At 37.2% G+C, this 21,897-nt stretch overlaps 2 protein-coding genes across 13 annotated transcripts in view; one reads left to right on the forward strand and one right to left on the reverse strand.

Annotated features, from left to right (window-relative positions):
• The window catches only part of EPB41L2 (erythrocyte membrane protein band 4.1 like 2), a 107,006-nt gene extending 93,719 nt beyond the window's left edge, over window positions 1–13,287 (forward strand). For 8 of the 12 annotated variants that reach the window (XM_059468741.1, XM_059468729.1, XM_059468732.1 and 5 more), the window contains 6 exons: window positions 147–704; window positions 2,527–2,649; window positions 3,136–3,234; window positions 5,291–5,371; window positions 7,943–8,081; window positions 12,044–13,287. In XM_059468741.1, coding sequence (XP_059324724.1) covers window positions 147–704; window positions 2,527–2,649; window positions 3,136–3,234; window positions 5,291–5,371; window positions 7,943–8,050 — 969 coding nt within the window. In that variant the 3' untranslated portion in view covers window positions 8,051–8,081; window positions 12,044–13,287. The remainder of the gene's footprint in view (window positions 1–146; window positions 705–2,526; window positions 2,650–3,135; window positions 3,235–5,290; window positions 5,372–7,942; window positions 8,082–12,043) is intronic. The other 4 variants (XM_059468737.1, XM_059468738.1, XM_059468739.1 and 1 more) reach the window with 1 other exon arrangement.
• Window positions 13,288–17,097: 3,810 nt separating this feature from the next.
• SMLR1 (small leucine rich protein 1) lies at window positions 17,098–21,510 on the reverse strand. The gene is made up of 2 exons (XM_059469009.1): window positions 21,302–21,510; window positions 17,098–17,898 (listed from the first exon to the last, which is right to left on the reverse strand). Exons 1-2 carry the CDS (start codon window positions 21,432–21,434, stop codon window positions 17,744–17,746), a joined length of 288 nt encoding a protein of 95 aa, XP_059324992.1. The 5' UTR covers window positions 21,435–21,510; the 3' UTR covers window positions 17,098–17,743.
• Between the last annotated feature and the right edge of the window lie 387 nt (window positions 21,511–21,897).

Raw genomic sequence — 21,897 nt, forward strand, 5'->3', positions numbered from 1 at the left:
TCCTTCTTTCTTTTTTCAGTTAACCATCACAATCATCTTTTGTCTTCCATATGACATGAACCAGCTATTGGCTAATTTTATTTTCATCATTTTAATTTATTCATATACTCTTCTTTTGTTTATCCTCATCCATGTTTTTTGTGCAGAGTTCACATGAGACTCTGGACATAGTGGAGGAGAAGAAGCAGGCAGAGTTTGGGATAGAAGAAACACTAGTCGTAGACGAAACCAACAAAGGGAAAATGCAAGTTGCCACTGATGCTGGGGAGACAAGTAAGGTGGAGCACGTGTCAAAAAAGGACTCTTCGTCATTGCCATCAGATAGTAGCAGCAGCAGTAGTAGTGAGAGTGAGGATGAAGAGGTGGGAGAATACCATCCACATCATAGGGCAATTGAGGAAGTCATCAGGGAAGAACAGGAAGAAGAGGAAGACATGAAAAGGAAAGAACACGAAGAAAATATGCAGCATGTGGAAGCCATACCAGAAGGCAGTAAAGTAAATGTACCAGTTGAGCACACACAAGTTACAGCTGAAGATTTGGTCCAGGACAATACAGTTACTGTAGCTACAGAAGCGAAGAATTTGTCAGAGCAAATTAAGCAAGATGTAGGTGAAGAAAAAGAGGAGGAACAGCTGAAACTCAATGGAGATGTGTCTCATGTTGACATTGATGTTGCACCACAATTAATTTGTTGTTCTGAGGTAAATGGTAGAACAGTATAACAACTAGATTAAGCAGAGATATTTCTTGGGGTGAAAATATGCCTGCCTTTCTTCTTCTCCTATTCCTCCACGTCTTCTGGCATCCAACAAGATTCAGATCATTTGGAAGGGGAAACCATTGATGAGCAGTGAAATTCTGTCTCCCTCAGTTATGGTTTCTGACTTTTTGCTAGAACTGAGTGAAAATCACCAGTAAATGCAAACCTTCCGAAGACTGAGATCTCTTTTTTTATCTCCTCCATATTTTATATGCACATATGTAATGTGTATTTATTATTTACGTGTTTCCAGTGTTTTAAGTCTTGTCTTGTCTATTTGTCAACTGTTTTTGACAAGTCCATGACATATAATTGTGATTGGAAAACTATTGCAAATTGAAATTAGAAGGCACCTGTCAGAAATTTTTGTTCCTTTTTTCCGCGTACTCACTGACTACTTTTCCTGCCTTTTTTTCCCTCCTTCAACAAAACAGTATGAATTTGTAGGTTAGAAAATGTATGGCTAGAAATTGCAGACGGTGAGAGCACTGCACTGTTAAGTGGTGAGGCTCGTATCACAATGTTTCTCTGAAGTCTTCTAGTGCAGTAGATATTTAGGAAGCATGCTTGAGTTCCTGTCACAACCAGTTGTTTTAAGCCAAACAAGGTTGAAGAGTTCCTTACTGGGCAACTGATAAAGAAGCAGAAAGGGAAAAAATGAAAGTCAGGCATGTATGTCTTTATAAATTTATCATGATCTTCTGCTGAGTTTTTCACCAGTTCGGTGAGTTTTTTTGCAGTTCTCTACCTGCTTGTTCTTGTAATGGTGGCAAATTTTTTTTCTTCACTTTTTTAATTGAAACAACTCACATTCTTTCTTTTGTTTTTTGCATACATAGCTGTTCTGATTAATGATGTGAAAGAATTAGTTTATCAGACTTTTAAAATTTACAAGTTCCACACTTCCTAAAAGCAAAGATAGTTTGGAGAAAGGGGAAGAAGGGCTGCTGTGTGTGCAAGCACAAAAGGGTGTTTGGGTTTTTTCCTGGGATTTTGCCCTATGTGTATTCAAAATCAATATAAGACAGAAGCTGATGCATCTGAAAAATATCAAAAGGCTTTAGTTCTTAAATCTAATGAAAATCTGCTCCAATAAGATAAGTAATGAGTTCACTAGCTTACAGACCCCAGGTTAATTGCTTTGTTTGTGATATTGCAGAGAACACCACTAGTTCAAATTGCTGAAGTAGCTTTTTAGAATCTTTGTCAAAAGAAGTCATTGACTTAGAGAAAAATTTAGACTGCTTAAAATCCAGTTTGCAAAAGCTTTTCTTTTCCAGTAGTACATATTAAAAAGTTAAACTTTTATGGAATTTCTAGTCCTGATTTGCAGACTGAGGAGTGATAGGTATTTTCCCAGATTAGTTCTAATACAAAGCTTATCTGTATGATGTAGCTGTCAATTTCTTTATGCAAACTAAGATTTTTATTTTTTCCTTAGTGATGCTTTTACACATTTTTAGTACGCATGTTGCAGCTTTGTTTTAGCAGTTGTTCTTTGGTATTTACTGTTGGCTGAAACACTGAACTTTGACAAGGTTATTAGAAGATTAGATTTTCCTAGAATGTTATGGATATCCTAGAAGGCTGATGTATTAATCTTCATTTCATTTTGCTTATTTATTGCATGCTTTTGTATGGGAAGTCAGTCAAATATTTATCTTACTGTTATGCTTTTCTTGAGCTTTTGGTTGTGTTTTCTTGGTCCACTTTACAAATCTTCTTCTGTCTTTTGAATTGATTGTTTATTTCTTGCATCACAGCCTCCAGTAGTGAAAACAGAGATGGTAACCATTTCAGATGCCACACAGAGAACTGAAATCTCCACTAAAGAAATTCCAATTGTTCAAACAGAAACTAAAACTATCACATATGAATCTTCACAGGTATGGTGATGGGTTCGTTTGCAGTCTTCTTTTTATTACAGTTATGTAGATCAACATAGATAATGTCCAAAAATGCTTTTCAAAAGCATATAGTTTTTTCCTAGCAGATAAGATTATACTTTGGCTATGAATTAGATAAGTGCAGTGTTACAAAATCATATTACTTAAGAAGTTTTAATTTTCTTTTGCTATATAAAGACTTAGTTGCTGACTACAAAAATATAACTCACTTTAATCCAGTTTTGGAAACTTATTAAAATATCTTATTTCTCTTAAGGAAAGGAACACATAACTGTGAACATGAATTCTCCAAAGGAATGGGCCATAATAATGGCCTTACCTGACTCTGCAAACTTGGCTGGGTTCTGTTTAGATTTCAGTTCTAGCTGAATTAAAGAATGTGTTTAGTGGGAAAACTGGCCTTTTTTCCTGTGAAAACAAAGTTTTTTAAATGCCAATATACAAAGATACATTTTTTTTTGATAGCTTGATGGAAATGCTGCTGGTGATGCTGGTGTGCTGGTGAGTGCACAGACAATTACATCAGAGTCCATTTCTACTACCACAACTACACACATCACAAAGGTAAATTATATTTCATGTCTTAATTAAAAAAAAGACACCGGACCCTCAAAATACAATTTTGCATGAAGTTTCTTATATATCTGCTAATTAATGGAGGAGAACTAACTTGAAATGGAAGAGATTCATTCCAGGCATGTGTGAGAATTAAATCTTTCTGTACAGGTTTTGAAGACAGAAGTCCTAATCAATAAGCAGGAATAGCTGGGAATAGGACATGTAGAGGGGGGAAAAATATGATTAGTGGTTTTTCAGTAGTTTATATAGGCCTTATTTCTGTATTGGACAAATGAGTATGTAACAAAATTTTTACAGGTTCAGCCCTGTCCTCACCCGCTGATATCCTGCAGAATCTTCGCTAGTGTAACTCACTTGTCTCAGGTTCACAGGAGACCTGTTAATGACACCATGATGAACTGAAACAATGTTTCCCAGAGTCCGTGTTCATCATCCTTGTGCTTCTAGGTTTTAGGGTATTCTTAAAAACAGATTGTTCTGTCAGATAACTTTGCAAGCCTGTTTGGATGCTGAATTATTTCCTCTGCATTCCATGCTTGAAAAGGAAAGGAAAACTCAGTCTTAACAGGACATCCCATCTCTTTCATGAAAACATGAAACCTGGAATGTTTCGTGCCAGAGTGTTAGAACTACCAAAGCATGATGATGATTGTTGTTATTACTAATTTTTGTAAATATTTGTCAAATTTTAGGCATGCCTAAATAACACAGTTTTCAACTCCTATTTGAACTCTTAGCATATTTACTAAGAAAATTATAGAAAGCATTATTTAGGGTAAAGAAAAATGGAAGAGGGAAACAAAGTGTGAATTCAGGATTCTCTCCCCGCTCCAAGATACAGAAGTTTTACAACATGACAGAATTGAATAATAATTCACTGCTCACTGGATATATTTTCTAAAGATTTAAATATTCTGAAGATTGAAAGTCATATGCACAAAATGATAGTGGAAGAGTAATGTTGGAAAGTGAATCACATGAAATAAAGTAAGCTCAGAATTAAAAAGACATATGTTAAAAATACATTTGTTATAAAGACTAGTCAAAAGATCCTTTTCAGACTCCTGCTCCTTTTGGGAATCATTAAGGCATTACCATTTTAGGAAAAAAATCTTTCTTCAGTGAATTGAATCACAGTTTTGACTGGAAGTGTACATTTTCTTGTCAAGTTCAGATGTCAAATAGTCTTGCTTCTTTGAAGGAGCAATTAAAGAAAATGGTTTCAGTCTTGTCTTCTACTGAAATGTTACTGGAATTACCATGATACAGCAGATCCTTACGTTTTTTGAATTGATGATAAACGGTCAGTAACAAGATTGTTTGAATTTTCTAAGCTGACTTTTTATTTTATATTGCAAACTGTTCATTACTGATAAAGGGACCTTCCAAAATAGTTTTACTATTCTAATGGTGTTCCTAACAGAGTCATCTTGGCTCTTCCCTGGTCAGTGTAGTGTATTCTTTTCTCATAGTCAGGCTGACTTAAAAGGCAAATAATGTTATTTCTGTGAGAATGTTTTTATAAGCTGAGGTGTTTGAATCATATAATCACTTCTTCAGAATAAGAAGTGAAGAATAAAACTCAGCAGTGTGAAATATGTTGAAAATATCTGATGAAGGTCCTTGAATGACAGAACTGAAAACCAAATCATCTTTGTATTTAATGGTATAGGATTATGACTATGGAAAGGCTCATGATAGATGGGTTGAAATAAAAGACTCTTGGAATTTCCATGTTGCCAGATTTATATGGCAGAAGAAGCTGGAATTACAATTTGCCACACATGGGCTCTAGTAACAGGAGTAATTCTCTATTGCTTGATTTTTATCAGGTTTACAATTACTAGAAGGTAACCAACTGCATAGCTGAAAAAGGAGAGGATGATTTAGCACTGAACACATTTACTACTAATTGCTACTCGGACACAGAAATCTCTTTGCTTCCATGGAACAAAAGGCTGTGCTTTGTGAAAATACAGAATAATTACAGGGGTGTTTTTCTGTTTGTTTGTTTGTTTTTATATTTTTCCAACATCTGTAGATGGTAAAAGGTGGCGTATCAGAAACAAGAATTGAGAAGCGCATTGTCATTACTGGAGATGCAGATATTGACCATGATGAGGTGAGTATGCAAACTTAACACTTCAAATGTGGGTTTTACAGTCTGGTGAGATCTAGATGATGTTTCAGAAATCTCAAGTAAGAGAAAGGTAGAAAAATTGAACAGAACTACAGAGAAAGACCCTGAGACTGTTAATTGTGGCATAATTATTAAATAGTTTGTTTTGCTATTAAGAAACCTTTTAAATATATGTGAAAGAAAAACAGCATTTGTAAATTTGCATCATAGATCATGTGAATGGGTTTTTGCTATTTTTAGAGGGATTACTTTTTTTGGAAAAGACCCAGTTTATTTAGTGCAGCTTTTGTACTGGGAGAAAAAACATTACTGAAATAATCTTATTTTGATACACTGATCTGGATAGAGGGGAGTAGTTAATGCATTGCTTCAGCAACATCTGAATGCAGCACTCATTTTGATTGAAAGCTTTGAAATACATTAGAACATTAACTGCTTGAATTTAAATATTAGGTTTTCGCCAATATTTGTAGAATTATGTGTAACAAAAGTAATTGTTGATCTGCTGTAATTGTCTGTACCTTTTATCTCCATCAGTACTAAAGCAGTATTTTACAATATATTAGTAACTAAGGTTAAGATCACCTTCTACATGCCAAATTAATAAGGCTGAATTTGAGCACTACACAGGAAAATAATTGAGAAAAGTCAATTATCTAGTCTTTGTAGTGATGATTACACAGGGTTTTTTAATCTAAGAAACTATAGTAACAAAGGCAATCAACAGTCATTGGTTAATGCAAATGGAAAAGCCTACCTTGCAGTGAAAATATTTCTAACTTCGTGAAGGCTTCTCAAATCAGCATAACAGTTTAACTTTTGAATTATAATATAGTGAGAATTTTCAAGGAATTTATTTTCATATTTTTATTTGTGTCCAGGAAGTGTATTTTGGCATGTTGAATCTCTTCTTGAAACTCATAATTAAATTACAGGGCTGCTTAGCATCAAGCGTGAATGGATCTCATTTGCCTTGACACCCATTCAGTGCACTTCAAATGTCTGGAAAGGTTACAAAACGGCTGTAATATACCAGACAATTCTCAAAGCCCTTCTTTAATTTGTGATAAGTGAATAATGAAGTAAAGAATGAAATTATAAAAAAAGGAAGTACAAAATTCACTTTTAATCACTGAAGTTTAAAACAGCAGTGAGCAGCTTTTAAGAGATTTAAGAAATAGCTACCACTTTTCTTAAGTGAATATGAAGCTTCTTAAATGCCCAAACAAAGTGCTGGATGTTTTTTATTTTGTCTATTAGCTCCCTATATTACTATAATAGTTTTCAACAGGAAAACAATATTTCAGTGTCAAGTTTTAGAATATGAATGTTTTTATTGTTATTTACCAGATAGAGTCTTAGGATTTTTTAATTTTTTATGGTTTGATTGCTAATGAACAGCAAACATCAGTATTGTACCAACACACATTATGTCTTCTGTACATATTCCCTTAGTAGGATTTCAAATTCAGTGTCACATAATACTTAGGGTGCCTAATGCTCGTGTTTTCAGTCTCTCTTCAGAGTTAGTTATATCTTCTCTCACTTAATACATGTAGCTAGCTCAGGAAATAATAGTCACTTTTCTAAATTATGATAAACCTTTTTGTTGCATTATATTTTTCTTGCTCCTTCTAGTATTTTGGGGGGGGGTTTAGTTGCATTTGGTACTAAGGTGAACAGGTAAACTGTTGCTTCTGAGTACCTTCCCGTGTCTTCTGGTTTTTTTTCTTGGGTTAGGTTCCATCAGTAATAGAGATCACTGAAGTAAGATGTGGGCAAGAAAGAGAAAGTCCCAGGTGCTGTTTCACCTGTGATGATTCAGAGTGTGCTCTTAGGTGGTTGAATATGATGTAGAATGAAATATTACATTTCTGTTGGAAGGGACTTATGATGGTCATCTGATCCAACTGGGTATATTGGTACATCTCTTAAGTGATAAAATTTATTAAAGTGGGGAGGGATTATAAGCAACTGAAGGATATTTGCATTTACACTTCCCTGAATTAGGCTAGAGAAATTTCTTTTAAACTAGTACAAGGAGAAAAGTGGGATTCTTGTGCTGAGAAATTTGTTATGATCTTATTCCAGAGTTTCAGTACCATGCTTAGTGTACACTCCAAAGTATCTTTCTGTTTTGTTCAGGAAACTGAAGGGCACTCTTGTTTTTCTGTACTATCTTAAACTCTTGTTAAGGGGTATTTTTTAAATCCTTTGCAGAAATTCAAAAAGTTCTGGATTATAGAAATACTCTCTTTTTACCTAAGATGAGCTAGAAAATTACCTTAAAACTTTATGGTTATTTGGTTACTTGTTACTTCCTGGAAATCTTGGTAAATTTTTAATATGATGGGGTGTTTTTTTCTTTATTTTGGATTTTCTGTTTTGGGAATTGGTTTGGTTTGGGGGTTGGTTTCTTTAACTTTGATCTCAAGTTCAGGGATTTACAGTTCTGAAAAATTACAACCAAATTTTTCGAGGTACTCTCCCATTCTCTGGCCCCACGTGCATGTCCTCTTGGTGTTAAGTTCCATGTTTCAAATACCTCTGCAGGCCCTGGCACAGGCAATCAAAGAAGCCAAAGAACAGCACCCTGACATGTCTGTGACGAGAGTGGTGGTGCACAAAGAAACTGAACTTGCTGAGGAAGATGAAGACTAAAATCAAAAATGCTCTTGAGCAAATACTTCAGGTAAGCTTATGTAGATAATTAACACAGGAAAATGTGGCATCAGTTTGCTGTTGCAGTCATGTCTTTGCAGCTGAAAAATATGGGGCATCTTTAAGATAGGGATTCCCAGAAGGGTGAGTTGAAACAGGTGCTAATAGAAGACTATTAGTATAAGAATTTTTATCTTAGGTCCAATATGACATTAATTTCAGTTGCAAATGTTCCTAAAGACATCTCCCAGTTTTGTCACAGTACTCCCACAGCATTTTCTGCAATGTCTGGTCAGGTTGTTATAGTTTGTATTGACGTGGGTTTGAGCTATTTCTGCAAAATATGAAGGATGTGTCACACTTTTCTGTTTACCTGCACAATTATAGTTCTTGCCTAACATCTTGCTTGTTTAGTGGGAAGACAGTGTAGTTTTCAGTAGTGAAAGGACACACTTGGACATTTCAGTTTAGTCAGCTAATCCTTAATCCTAAACACACTGAAATTTTTGGCCTTTTATCATTTTCCCAGGCAAGAAGGTAAATGTATTGGAAGCTCAAGTTTTAAAGCCTTTTATCAGTTGAAAAAGCTGTTGGAAGTCATGTTAGTTTGTTAGGCTCTCCTTTCTAGGTTGGGAGAAAAAAAAGGAAAAAACCACTCAATATGGTTCTCCTTCATGTATTCAATAGAAAGAACAGAATGAACACTGAATAAATCTGCTCTTGCGCTCATTATAGACTAAAGTCTTAAAGCTCTGTAACCGTTTGAGGGTGTAAAGCTTCAGGTTTCCTGTGCTTGTGACGCTGTTGGTATGAAACTCGAGCTTGAGATTTTTTCAAAATTGATGGTTTTGTTAATGGTAAATTCAGATTCAAGAAAAAGGTTTTGTTAATTGATAAATGGGTATATCAGTGGGAGAGATTTATAAAGAAATATAAAAACCAGTGGTTTAAACCTTCATTAGGAGACCTCTGATTTTTTACTGACCAGCCTCTGTATCTGGCTAGAAGAGCAGCAGTGTTATTGGAACATCTTAAGGAAAATTGTCTTAGTACATCTTTGAGCTTTTAATATGCACTTTGATCAATGTTGATGTAGGGGCAGACAAGGTAGAAGAAATACATTTTATATGTTATAAAGAAATGAGAGTAGTCATGATTCTTATCCCCTCAGTTTAGTATTTTATACAATGGTGGTTGTGGCCCATGGGCAAGAGACTTCTATGTCCTGTGCAGGCAGACGTTCCCTTAATATTGAACAAAATTCTTTACCCAAGGAGAGTAGCCATTATAAATTTCAACATGCAGCTGTAGCAGACTTGAGCACAGCCATGAAGTGCCAGGAATATATGAAAAATGAGACGCTGACTTGATTCCAAATTTGGTGTAAGCTACTAGAGGGGAGAGTGTTTTTCACATAATCCTGATAATCTGTCGTGTTAAAAAGATCAAATTTATTGCTGTTCCTGAATTGGCTAAAAGCTGAAGATATAACTGTTGAGTATCACTTCTGGGATCCAGAAGAGAAAAGATTGAAGTATCAGTTGAGAGGATATGAAGTGCATCTATTGAATGCTGTTCCATGGAGCATGACTGTTGTCAAGGAATTGGACTCTTCCTGAGCTGTCTGATCACAGATATGTATTTTCAGCTGAAAGACATAGACTAAAGCTTTAGTTTATTTAATGTACCTACAAATGTTTCTTTTCTTAACAAGTGGGTAGTAGTGAGCGTGCCTGTGTGTGGCTGAGGAAGGGGAGAGCTAATACCCATTGCCAGATGTTGACAGGGAGATATGGTCAGTTAAGAGACTGCCCATGGTGGGGGAGTGTTGGGGCAAGAGCTTTTCACATCTGCTTGCAGAACTCTTGGGTCTCATCACTGTACACATAACCCTCCTGAGAGTTTGTCCTGAGCTCCTGCTGTGTGCAGTAGAGAGCAGCAATGCTGAGTGCCATGGAGAATATGGGGATGAGAGTAGGATTGCCTGCCCTCTGCCTGCAGACAGGAATTTTATCCAGCTTCTCTGTCAAAATGGTTCAAATTCCCTTCCTGACCTCGTACAGATTGTTCTAGAACTGCAATGTTTGTTTTGGTCATGTGTGTTCAGACACTATTTTCTGGCTAGTTTTTCCTCTATGCTTGTCAGCATGTGAATTTACATAACTTTTCAGGATGTAAAACGTAGTAGAACTGAGTTTGGGCTGCCTCCAGAAAATTTCTTCACATTTGGTCAGATTATTCTGTGTTTGAAAAAGAAATTAATATTTTTTTTCATAAATGTACAAACCAGGAGAAAACATGGGTCACGTTCTGAAGTGCTAGATGAGCACACACCTGGATATTCATGTGGTAGCATTAATACTTTTTAAAATTGTTTTCACATTAGATAATGCTAGAAACGAAAAATAACACTGGAGGTGGGGTTGCTTGTGAGGGAGAGCTGGGGAAAAGCACCAAAAATAAGAAATACTGCACAAATGTCTGTTTTTTCATTGTACCTTTATTTCAGCATTCAGTTGGGTTTGTTTCATGCCTTTGTTGCTTAGTGACACTGAAAATGGGTATAACATATATGCACCAGTTTGGGTTTAAAAGCACAGGGGAGGACAGGGAACTGTACTGAACTGTGAGATAGGGGGGGTTGATGAGTCCCCACATCACATAAATGTTCTAGAAGACTTGGAAAAATGCTCATCAGTTTTGTGAGAGCTGTTTGCAGTAAGGAGAATGCCTGTGCTTTGGGTGATTTCACTGGTCCCTTGGTACACAGCAACATTAAACATGCACACTCAAACCACCCCTTGCATATTTTCAGCACTTCCATCACAGGATATAAGGTAGAAAGATACACTGAGACAGCAGAACAGATGGTTTGGATTTGCAGGGTTTTACTAGTCTGTGTGCTACCATCACATTTTGCATTCATTATTAATCAGTGTGAATTTAAAGGTCTTGCAAGCAGGGATTGCCTCTTCTCTTACATGTGTGTAGAATGTGCCAGGTTCTTCATGCTACCTTAATCTTCAATCAGTGTTCAACACAATATATCCCATAGAAGTCATTACATCTTTTGAGAGGGGACTGGATCATGGGAGGAGAAAATTATTTTGGCAGGTTTGCACCACGTTTCTACATTAGTGACCAGCTGCAAAGTTGATTCTGTTCCTTCATCAAATATTTAACTACTTTGTAAAAATTTTATTCGGGGGAAAAAAGCATTCAAAGAATTCCTTCAATTGTCTGAAGGGCTTTTTTTTTCCATTTTTGAAAAACATAGACCTTTTGGAATGGTTGTTTGCAAAGGACTGGAGTGTGTCAGTTGTTCTTGTCTGAGTTTGTCAATTGCTTTACAGGTTCCTGGTCTTCAATGCTTGTGAGAGAATAAAAGAGGACATTTCTCCATGCTACTTTTGTGTCAGACCTGGAGACTTGTTTGACTGATGCCTTTCAGTTAAACTTTAAGGGGAAAATTTAGTCATCTAAACAAAAGAAAGTCCCCTGAAGTGCCTTGACTATCTGTCAAGAGCCTTTTGCTTTCCTGTGCTAAGGCAATGGAGTCATGCAATGAATTTTGCATAGTTGTTTCTGAGGCAGCGAAAGCTCTGATGACTACAGCAGAATTCTTGGTGTAGACTTGTTTTCTCTAATAGAAGTAAAATATACTGCATTCTCATTCTGAAGAATTACTGCATTGAACAAGTACCTTCCTTTTTTATGTTCTAGGTTGTGGATTAAAATTTTCAGTAAACTGTCAAGGGGTTGCAATTAAAATGACATGAGAATTTTGAAGATGAAAAAGTGTAGTACTGTATGCCTAATGACTGAAGGGGATTTTGGTCAATGCAACATTTTTTTAAATTAAATAACGTTCCCTCTTGTAAAAAAAACCAAAGAACCCTGCATTGAGAAAGTTACTTTCTGATTCTGATGTGACACTGACATACTATCTGTTAGAACTGCTTATGTAACCTTCCATATCATTTTTTCTTCCAGAAATATAAATGTCACTGACCATGAAGAACTGTAGTCATTCCAAGTCATCATGACTCCACTGAATCCACCAGGCCTAGCAACAATGACCAGATGTTCACGACTTAAATGCCAATACCAAACTCCTTTTAACATCTTTGGTCTATATTCCCTTACAGTCTTTCTTGTTTATTTTTATAACCACTTCTTAACAATCTTAGAGTTTTGGTTTTTTTAAATGAAGTTCTAGAGGATATGATCTTCTTTTGCACAAATACTTGTATTTTTGAAACTGGTTCTTAATTATATGAAAGTGAACAAAAGAAGTCTGGAAATCATTGTTCACTGGAGTAGGTGATAATTGTGCAGGAAGGAGGATCTTTACTAATTTAGATATAGTTTTTTCAGATATTTCAAGTGAAATCTCTTACTGGAGTAATTTACAGATTTTTTTTCAGATTATTCAGGTAAATATATGATATCACATAATGAAGTTTTTTATAAAAATAAAACATTTGCTAAAATTTGAAAAAATATATTTCTTTGGATAAATTTTATACTGGTATCTCTGTAACTCTTTCTTTTCCAAGGTTCTCCTCTCTGTGGAGCAGAGATGGTGTGGCAGTCTGTAGAGGAGAAGGAGTTGCAGACAGATTTCTTCTGACTGAGCACTGTGTTCTTTTTGCACTTTGGTGCCAATGCTCAACTTTTTGCAGACTTTTTGCTGTCTGCAGCATTCCAGATAAGGAAAGAAGGAAGAACAAAATATCTTTCTCTTTTTCCAACAAGAGATGATCTAGGCAGCTTAAAACCGTAGTGCTTTTTTTTTCTTACCGTGTCCCAATTTCAGTACTTCCATTGTTTGGATACATGTGTAGAATGCTCGCTTGCTATTAAACCTCACTGTGTCTCCATGTTAGAACTGACATTTCTGTTACAGAGAAGGTTTATGTTTCACATGCTTTCCTCTAATGGTTAATGCAGGTTTTTAGGCTACGGAATAAAAGATGTAAGATGAACTCCACTCATGAAGTAGTACGAGAGTACCATCAGTTGAGACTGCCATGGCAAAAACCTGTTAATTATATTGGGTTTATTTTTAATTTGTTCTTGCTGGGGGGTTGTTTGTTTGGGTTTTTTTTTTTTTTTGCTGTTGACTCTGTGTATAGTTAAAATGCCAAATTAGATTTATAGTAGCTTAAAGTTGTATTAAGTGATATTTTGCTTTCTGTAATTCTGTTATAAAATAAAGTTGTTTATTCTCTGTATGGCTTTTGGCGCTCAGACATAAGCTTGGAGGATATTTGAAGTGAGCAGATTACTTCTGAGAACTGCAATTTTAGAAGTTACAGAGCCTTAAAAACATGGATTAGTGCAAGTGGTCTGCAGGGCTGCCAGAAGGGTGGCACAATTGCCTGGTTCTTAAGTACCAGTGTTTTTTAAACATTTTCCAATAAACTCCTGATTTCTGTAGTTAAAAGAAGAATCTTCAGCTGCCTTAACAGAGGAGATTTGAACATCACACTGGAAGTTGAAATGCCCCCCAGTCCACAAGTGGTTCTACTGAGTTTATTGGGATAGGATCTACTGTGGTTTTCAGATAACAAAACAAATCATAAAATTTCTGACTACATTCTCCTTCACTCCTGAGCAGTGTATTTTTGGTGCTATTCTCAGTTTAGACAGCTGCCATCTGTCAGCACGCTTGTGTGACAGAAGTTCTCGTTGGCTTTGGCTCTGCGTCGTTTGGGTAACGTATGACAACAGCAACAGAGATGGTAATTTCTGTTCATGTATAGTCATTCTCAACTGCATCCACATTACCTGGGGAATTAGCAGGTAGCAGTCTTGCCTGCTTTCCTTCAAAACCAGAGATATTCTGCTTTTCAAAAAGGGGAAGAGAGCCCCATCCAGCTTGGTAACACAGACACAATGCTGCGTGAGTAGGGAGGTTGTCAAAGAAGTGGCAAGTTTGGGATATGTAAATGTAGGTCAAAATGGATACACATGCATTTAGAAGGATGTCTCAGTGGATTTTTCCTACAAAAGTTTAAGAAAAAGCTATATAAAAATCTTTAAGGTATTTTTGATATGGTGTAGTATTAGTTGCAGATCTCATTTGGTGGGTGGACAGCACGTTGCTTGAATTCATTGATTTTGGATTGGTCTGATTAGTTAGATCAATATTGGTTTAATTGCACTTGTATTTAATCCTTAAAGCTGCAAATATAATATTCTTGAAACAATATTGTTTTCACTGAGATATGTCTTTCTTCAAATACTAAATGAACCTTTTGTCAGTGAAAAATTAATAGTATTTTCAGGTCAGCATAGCTTGTGCATAGCTATCACTTGCATTGATTAAATATGTACTAATTAAACAGCCATTGTCATACAGGAAAACCTAAGCCCTAAGTGTGATCAGTCATAAAAATAGTCAAGGTTTACAGATTCAGGTTTTATGTAATAATTCAAATTATCTGGAATATTGTGCAATTCTCAAGTCTCATGGTTACCTTTTTACATATAACATATCTACAGCAAAAACTACAGCATGCAAAAAAAGAAATTGTTCTCAAGGCACTTCACAAACCAGCTTTATAATACATGAGCAATTTCAAATACAATTACAGCAATTAATTCTGCTTAAATAATTTGAAAAGTGAGTCATGTGGGTCTTACAAAAAAGACTTAATACATCTTCATTTTTAAAAATGATAACCTCAGGGTTCATAATAAATGTTGGACTCATTCTACAGATTATTTCTCAGATAAAGCTTTTGTAAATGGCAGGTATGCAACTCCAGTGAAAAACTTTAAACAAAAGGTTTATTGCTCAAAGCAATAAGGAACTATAGTACGAAGTGTTTCTTGAAGTATTCTTCTGTTTGACAGTCCAGCTGAATAGCAACTTTTAATTGGGCCACAGAAGACATCAAACAGATGGAATAAAATATTGACTACACCTGTGGAAAATTTGAAACTTTTGATTTTCAGGCTGCTCAGTTGTTTGGGGCTTTCATACCTCACTTGAAAAAATATAGAGCAGTAATATTAATACAAATTAAAAGCATTGGAAATACTGTGATAATTCCTGTAGTGTTAAAATATTCTGTTTGGTTTGAGGCAAATCCTACCAGAGTTTTTGAAGGTAAGTCTATAGGAATGTCTCTGCTGGGCCAGGCTAAGTGACTAGCTCTCCCAGATCTCTGAGGCTACTGGTATTTGCCTTGGGGTGTGTGTAACTATGATTGCTATATTAGAAAGTAGCTCTTTCCCAAATATTCTTCCAGCCTCGAGCGATTTTCGAATACTTGCTGATGTATCAGTCTTTATCAGTATTTCTCTGCCTCTGGATTTTTAGCTAATTGCTTTTAAAAAATTTCCTCTGGCAAGCATTTTAACCCTTCTGTGTGTCTTGAGGAAAAAAAGAACCAAAAGCACTTTTTGTGTCTTTTTAACCTGCCCCTGCTCTAGCATCCTTGGGCAGCATCACTGCAGACTTTGGAACAGACACCTATCAATCACTTTCTTCAGTCATTCCCCAGCCAAAAGTGCTTTCTCATTCTTTGTACTTTATCTTTATTTTTGTACTTTTTATCTTTACTTTTGTACTTTATCTTTATTCTTTGTACTTTATCTGTACTTTCCAGCTTAAATGTTGACACCTGAAATTCTGTTCTGGGAAGTGAAAGGGGAGCAGTCACAGGCAGGAAGGTTTTAAACATGCTTACTGGTTGTAGGTGGAGTAGAGTCTAACTTCACATTATTGCTAGAGACAGGAAGAGAGAGGACTCTTCAGTGACAGCAGTAATTGAAGATATGTTATTTCCTTGCAATTACTCTCCATATATGTTTAGAGAATGCTTGTACAGTTTATCTAGACAAAGATGTTGTTCTGTGGTGTTACTTAAATATGTATTTTCCCTTTTTGAAGGAGTTGTATGGTGTGTTTTATGCTGGTAGCATGAAAACATATTTCTTGACACTTTTCAGTAAGGGAACTGAAAACAACAAGGCCTGAGAATTTTCAGTGCATGTTGCTAAGTCGTGAATGTCAGATCCTCCTACATGTTAGCAGTTACAGCTCAATAAGCAGTTCTGTCAAAGGCACAGAGTCTATGTACAGTATTGTCTTTGGTATCCATACCACTATTTTACAATGAAGTGCTGTTCAAGAGTGTTACCTCTTCTTGACATTTCAAATCTCCCCATTCTCAGGCACACTGTGGAATTAACAAAATCAATTTTTATTCTGTATTTTTTACACGTGGTCCTGGCCAATCTTTTCTTGGGCAGTGAGAGAGGGAGTGTTTGGTATTCTGTCTGTTAGAATTCCTTTAGCATCTGATCAATATCCCAGATCACTGCTTTAAGAAGGCAGTGTTCTTCTTAAATGTAGAAAGTAAATTCTTTGCAGCAGCTGTCTCAACTTCCTTGCAAAAGATTGTTTCCATTTCTAAATAATTGCCTCTTCACCTGTGCAATGTGTGCTGTGTTATTTGCACAGATATAAACCAGTGTGATGAATTATCTTTTTTAATTTGGGTAGTATTAAAATGGGGGAGAGTGTGTAAGGGTGCTTGCTGTTTAAATTCCTTTTTTCCCCACAGACTGATAAATTACAGTGTTTTTTTAAACCTGTGGTCATGGTCCTATTAAGTATTTCTGTAAAATTATTCCAAGAAGTTCTTAAAAGTCTATGAGAACTGAAACTGTGCAAACCACACATAATCTCAGAAAAGGCATTATCCACTCTCACAGGATGAGTAATGATAAATAGCTTTTTTGAAAGGTAATTGCAGACAGCAATCATTAGAAGACAGAGACAGTAAACACTGAGGACAGTAATGACAGTCACTTCTCATTCCTTGCCAGTTTGGGTTTAAACTTGAGAGTCGGAATCAGAGAAGCTAACAGCCAGTAGTACTTGCAAACTGTTTGAGTTGCTTTGTTGTGGGCCATCAGCCACAGGCAATCTGAGATGCCCTTAAAACTGTGCATCTACAGCTACAGGGCAGCAGGAAGGAAGAATTTTTTTTTAAAAATGCATGTGAATTTACACACAAAAAACATAATTCCATGCTTCTGCAGTTTATTTGCAAAAGTCATCCATTTGATTTGTCCTTAAAGGAGAGTAATAGCTGTTTTACAGAATACTAACTAAATCTTTCCATGGTTTCAAAATTCAGCATTTTTGATCAGCAGAGAGAAATCCTTTTGTTTCCCGCTACTGTTACATTTTGCTTCCAAATTCTGTGGAAAGAACACTTTACAAAACCCACAGTCTTTCCTGAAGCGTACAAGCTAATAAATGTCACTTCCCCTTCAAAACCCTTTTCAATTTCCCAGATGTCGGTGCTTGATATCAGCTTGTTACTTATGCATCTCGATTTCATAAGGCTGCCTGCCTTGGATGTGCCAGCTCAGCTCTCTCAGGAGCTCGTTATGTCCTTTCTCCTTGGTAGGCCAGGGAGGGGCTGGTGAGCAGGGGTCTGTCCCTGCCCCCAAATCCTGGGTCACACAAGGGAACCAAGGCAGTTCATTGCAGGAGGCCTCTGGCCTCTGCTGGGCTGCTCAAAGAGCCGCTTGCAAGAACTCTGGATGGCAGCAGCTGTTTCATTAGGGTGGCACAGCACTGGCTTCTCCTCTCCAGTTTTGTTTTCATGTGTGGTATTTATTTACAGCTGGTTATTGTTAAGCCTGCAGGGCTGAGTACTGGGTTTAAGCTTGCTTCCTGAGACGTGAAGCTCCCTTAAATGTCCTTGAGTTCTTGTATCTGTTCTCTTTTTCTCTGGATCTCCTGGGTTTCTTCCACTGGCCATGGTGATTCATGAAGGCATTCCTAGAATCTTGTGCCATGGCAATTTCCTCCTCAACTGAAAAATAATCCAAACAACACAAAAATTGCATAAGAATATGCTGATTTCTTATGGTGAGTTTTTATAAAGAAAAAAAGCTGGCCTATATTAATAAGAACTAATCTTGCTAAGGTGAAGGTGTCTAAATTGTACAGTTATTAGTTGGTCCATGATCCTAGAGGAAAATCTTCTGAGTGTGTCTGGGGCTGTTACTATGCCCAGTGAAGCACTAGCAGGAACTATTGACATCAGCAGAAATGCTCTGTTTTCATTTGCCTCCACAGCTTTCAATCAGAATAAAACCCTTAAACAACAGCAAAGAGCATAGTTAGTTTATACTAGGAATTCATGTTCTCCTTTACACAACTGTGCTGTGAGAACCTTGATCTGGCCTGATGCTCCTGATGCTGCCTGTGGTACAGACAGAGCAGAAAAATGCTTGCTGCCCACATAACTGGACATCTTCAGAACATGACCATGCTGTTGGAGGTTTGGAGATTATTTGAAGAAGGATGGAGAAACAAAAAAAAAATAAAATTAAAACCCCGTAAAATACTTGTCATTGCTAATTTTGCAGAAGAAATGTGGGCTGTTTTTGTTAGATGATTTGGTTTTATTTATAAGGTATTTATATACTGATATATTTATGCAGAGCTTCTCTCTCGCTGCACAGAGAAAAATTAAATGCTTATTTAACAATGAAGCAAGGCAGCCTTGATTTTAGTAATAAAAATTTCTCTCCTTTTTTCTTTTTTTTCTTTTTATTTTTTTTTCAATAGAAGAGATCTAGGAAAATGGACAGCTGAAACCTGCAGAATTTCTGTTGTTTTGTAGGATAGATAGCATTTGAAGGAGTCTGTTCTCAGGCTTATCTATTTCTCTCACCTGATGGTCTTAAGCTAAAGCTGGCTCCACTTGCTTGTACAGGGAGAGCTGCTCAGGATGTTTTGTGTAAGTTGGCTGGAGGCCAAAACAGTAGGTTGGTTCTGACAGCTCAAGAAAAAGAAGATCTTGGAGACAGAGCTGGGAATGCAATGCCTGAAGTATTACACAGACAGGAATTCATCTCACATCCTTTTGAGAATCCCAGCCAGAACACCTGTGATCTGCAAACTAAAGTGTCTCCTTTCCTGAGGCATTGAAAAGCCTGATGATTCCCTTCAAGCATCCTTCTTGGTTTTGAAAGAGAGAAGCACAGCAGCAATATTCCTTTGGCAAATTATTCTGCCAACTACCTCATTCACCTCTCTCTTACACCCTTGATTACTAATCTCAGAAAATTTACAAAACCATTGCTTGCTTAAACTCATTACAAATCCAAGGCTAAATTTTCTGTGCTGTAAGAGAAGCAGAATTTAACATCTGGTGCTGTAGATTATTTACAGACCTGTAAATAATCTACAGAAAGTGTATCTAAGGAGGATATGAGTGCTGTGAAAAAAGGCAGGACAGTCTGTTTCAGCAGTTGATCATGCATCACGAATGCAAATGTCTGTGGGTTTTTTTCAGATGGGTTCATCTGGCTTAATGAAAGTATTGTCTGAGCCCCAGCAAAATACCTGAAGTGATGGGATCAGTAGCCCACCTGCTTTTCCTGGCTTGCTTCATCCTAGCTGGAATAGAAAAGTGAGAGCATCACCAGGTAACAGGGAGTTCAGTAGCCGCTCAACATTATTTCATAATAACTAATGTCTGACTTTATATGAGCACAGAGCTCATATAATTTACTGGAAGGGAAAATATTTTATCTGCTTTTATCTGAAGTCAAATGTAATAATGTCACTACCTTTCATTTCAACCACTTTCAAGTAAGAAAACTAATCTCCTGTTACTTAGCCTTTCTGTTTCCTCACAGATACTGAATTGCACAATGTTTTGGCATTGCACTGTTTATTGTTGTTGTTTTATTAGCGTGTGAAAAACCACCAGCACCTTGCTCTAAGAATAATCTATAACCCAAGGCAGGGCTGGGTTAGGCATGTAGAGCAGGCTTCCCTTGCAGATTAATTCAGCATCTGAAAGCACATCTTGAACAGGAAATGTTCAAGTTTTAGCAGGAAATGTTCAAGTTTTAGCAGCCTGAAGGTAGCTTGAGGTCTGTGCTCGTGTGCAAACACCTTTCCTCTGTTAAAGCCTGCCTGGAGACTTGCACAAAACAGGAAGTTTGTTTATTTTTACATTTCTGGCTGTACATGACCTTTCTTATATTAAGGGGCCAAATTTTCATGATAGAGTAAAATCTGAGTGCACAAATAACAGTGTTTGTCTTGTGAGATTTCTAAGCGCGATTTCTGTCCTTGCACTGGTGGGTAAATCCTTCTCCTGCTGGGCTGGTGCACGCCAGGCCAGCCCGGTGAGAGGCCTCAGGAGATCTGCAGAGCCTGTGGACAGGACTGGCCTGTCTGCCCCAGCCTGCTCTGCCAGAGCTGAAGCCTGCAGTGGGAGAAGCATTGTGAAACATTGTCCCCGGCAGGGTTCTCACCAAGCTGCATCAAGAAGCATCTGCAGTTTACAGAGAAAATCTGGGCTGTCCTCTTAGCTCTCCTGACACTCCGTATGGATAAAACAATCAACAGACAGAGAATCTGAGGAACAAGATTAGGCCAGTGTCAGCAAGAGTGCTTTCAAAGAGCTGCAGGAAAGAATGGTTGAAGCCTTGGGTTTGAATGTGCCCCAAGGCTGGCTTTGGCAGCTGGAACCCTAAACCAAGAGCATGTGTGGATCTGCTGCTGCAGCTGGGACCCGAATCTGGAGGGCATGAAGATCATCCTATCGAGACTGGATGGTCTGAGGTGCAGGATGCTCCTGTCTAAAAGAAACTCCCTACACTTGGGCCCAGTGAGCGGCCTTAATTCTCAGTACATAGATGTGTTACAATCACTGCACATTTGCATGGGGATCGGGGCTTGGTTTTGTTTTACTCAGAAAATGGATTTTTGAAGTGAGTTTAAGCTCATTTAAAAATAGAAAAGGCAACATGGCAAATGTCCTCTTAGGTACAAAGTAAGAGCAAATACATACTTTTGAAAGAACACAGACACATACTGAAAGCCCAATTACTTATAGGGTGTAACTGCTGCTACCTGTCTCACTGAAGACTTGCACAGTGTAAGCACAGAAGAAAATGATCTGTACTTTAACTGCCTTTTTTGTTGTTCTGGTTGCACCTTCTATAGTGTAAAACAGTAAAATATCCTATAGTATAGTATATAAAACTGGCATTTTAAATGAGGGTCAATTCAAGTTGTAAATAAATACTTTGTGTTTTTCAAACACAAAATGGTCTAAAATACAGTACAACTTTATAAAATTGTTTCTGATCATAGTCGTCTTCAGTTTAGTTAATGGTACAAGCCTAAGTTGCCTGTTGAATGAGAAGGTTTGTCTCCCTCCCAGTCTTTGTCCCCAAGTCCTGACTCACCTTCTCTTAGTTTGATCCTGAAGTAGACAATTAGCAGCAGCAGGAGCAAAGTCACGGGCATAAAGATCCCAGCAAAGAGAACAGGACCAGGCAGCTCCCTCACAAACACTGACAGTATGTAACCCACACTCATTTTCCTCTCTGGAAACCGTGCCAAGCCAGATCCTTAAGGTCTCCAAGTCTAGACCTTATTTATTCTGCTTTCTTCCTTTTTCCCCTGATGGACATTCTGCCCTTTGCTCAGGCCACTATCTCTTTTTGGACTTTGGTTTGTTTGTCTAGGTCTGTGATCCCACAAGTACTGGAGTTCACTCACAAAGTTACTCAACAACAAAGTTTCAAAGTGTGTGCTGAAGTAATGCAGGGCTTTGAAACCTTTGGATGTTGGGCTGGGCAGGGCTCAATATGTGGGGCTGCTCCTGCCTTTGGAGCAGTGTGGGTTCTGTCATCTGCTAACACTGTACAGGCCATTCTGAATAATAAGCACCTTCTTCCTAGATATATTATTAATTTTACAGTAGATCTCAAATTCTCACTCAGGGTGAGGACCCTGTTGTACATTCCACACAGGCACATGTGGTCTCAGCTCTGAAGAG

Source organism: Ammospiza nelsoni, chromosome 3, assembly GCF_027579445.1.
Source record: "Ammospiza nelsoni isolate bAmmNel1 chromosome 3, bAmmNel1.pri, whole genome shotgun sequence".
NCBI classification, from domain to species: Eukaryota; Metazoa; Chordata; class Aves; order Passeriformes; family Passerellidae; genus Ammospiza; species Ammospiza nelsoni.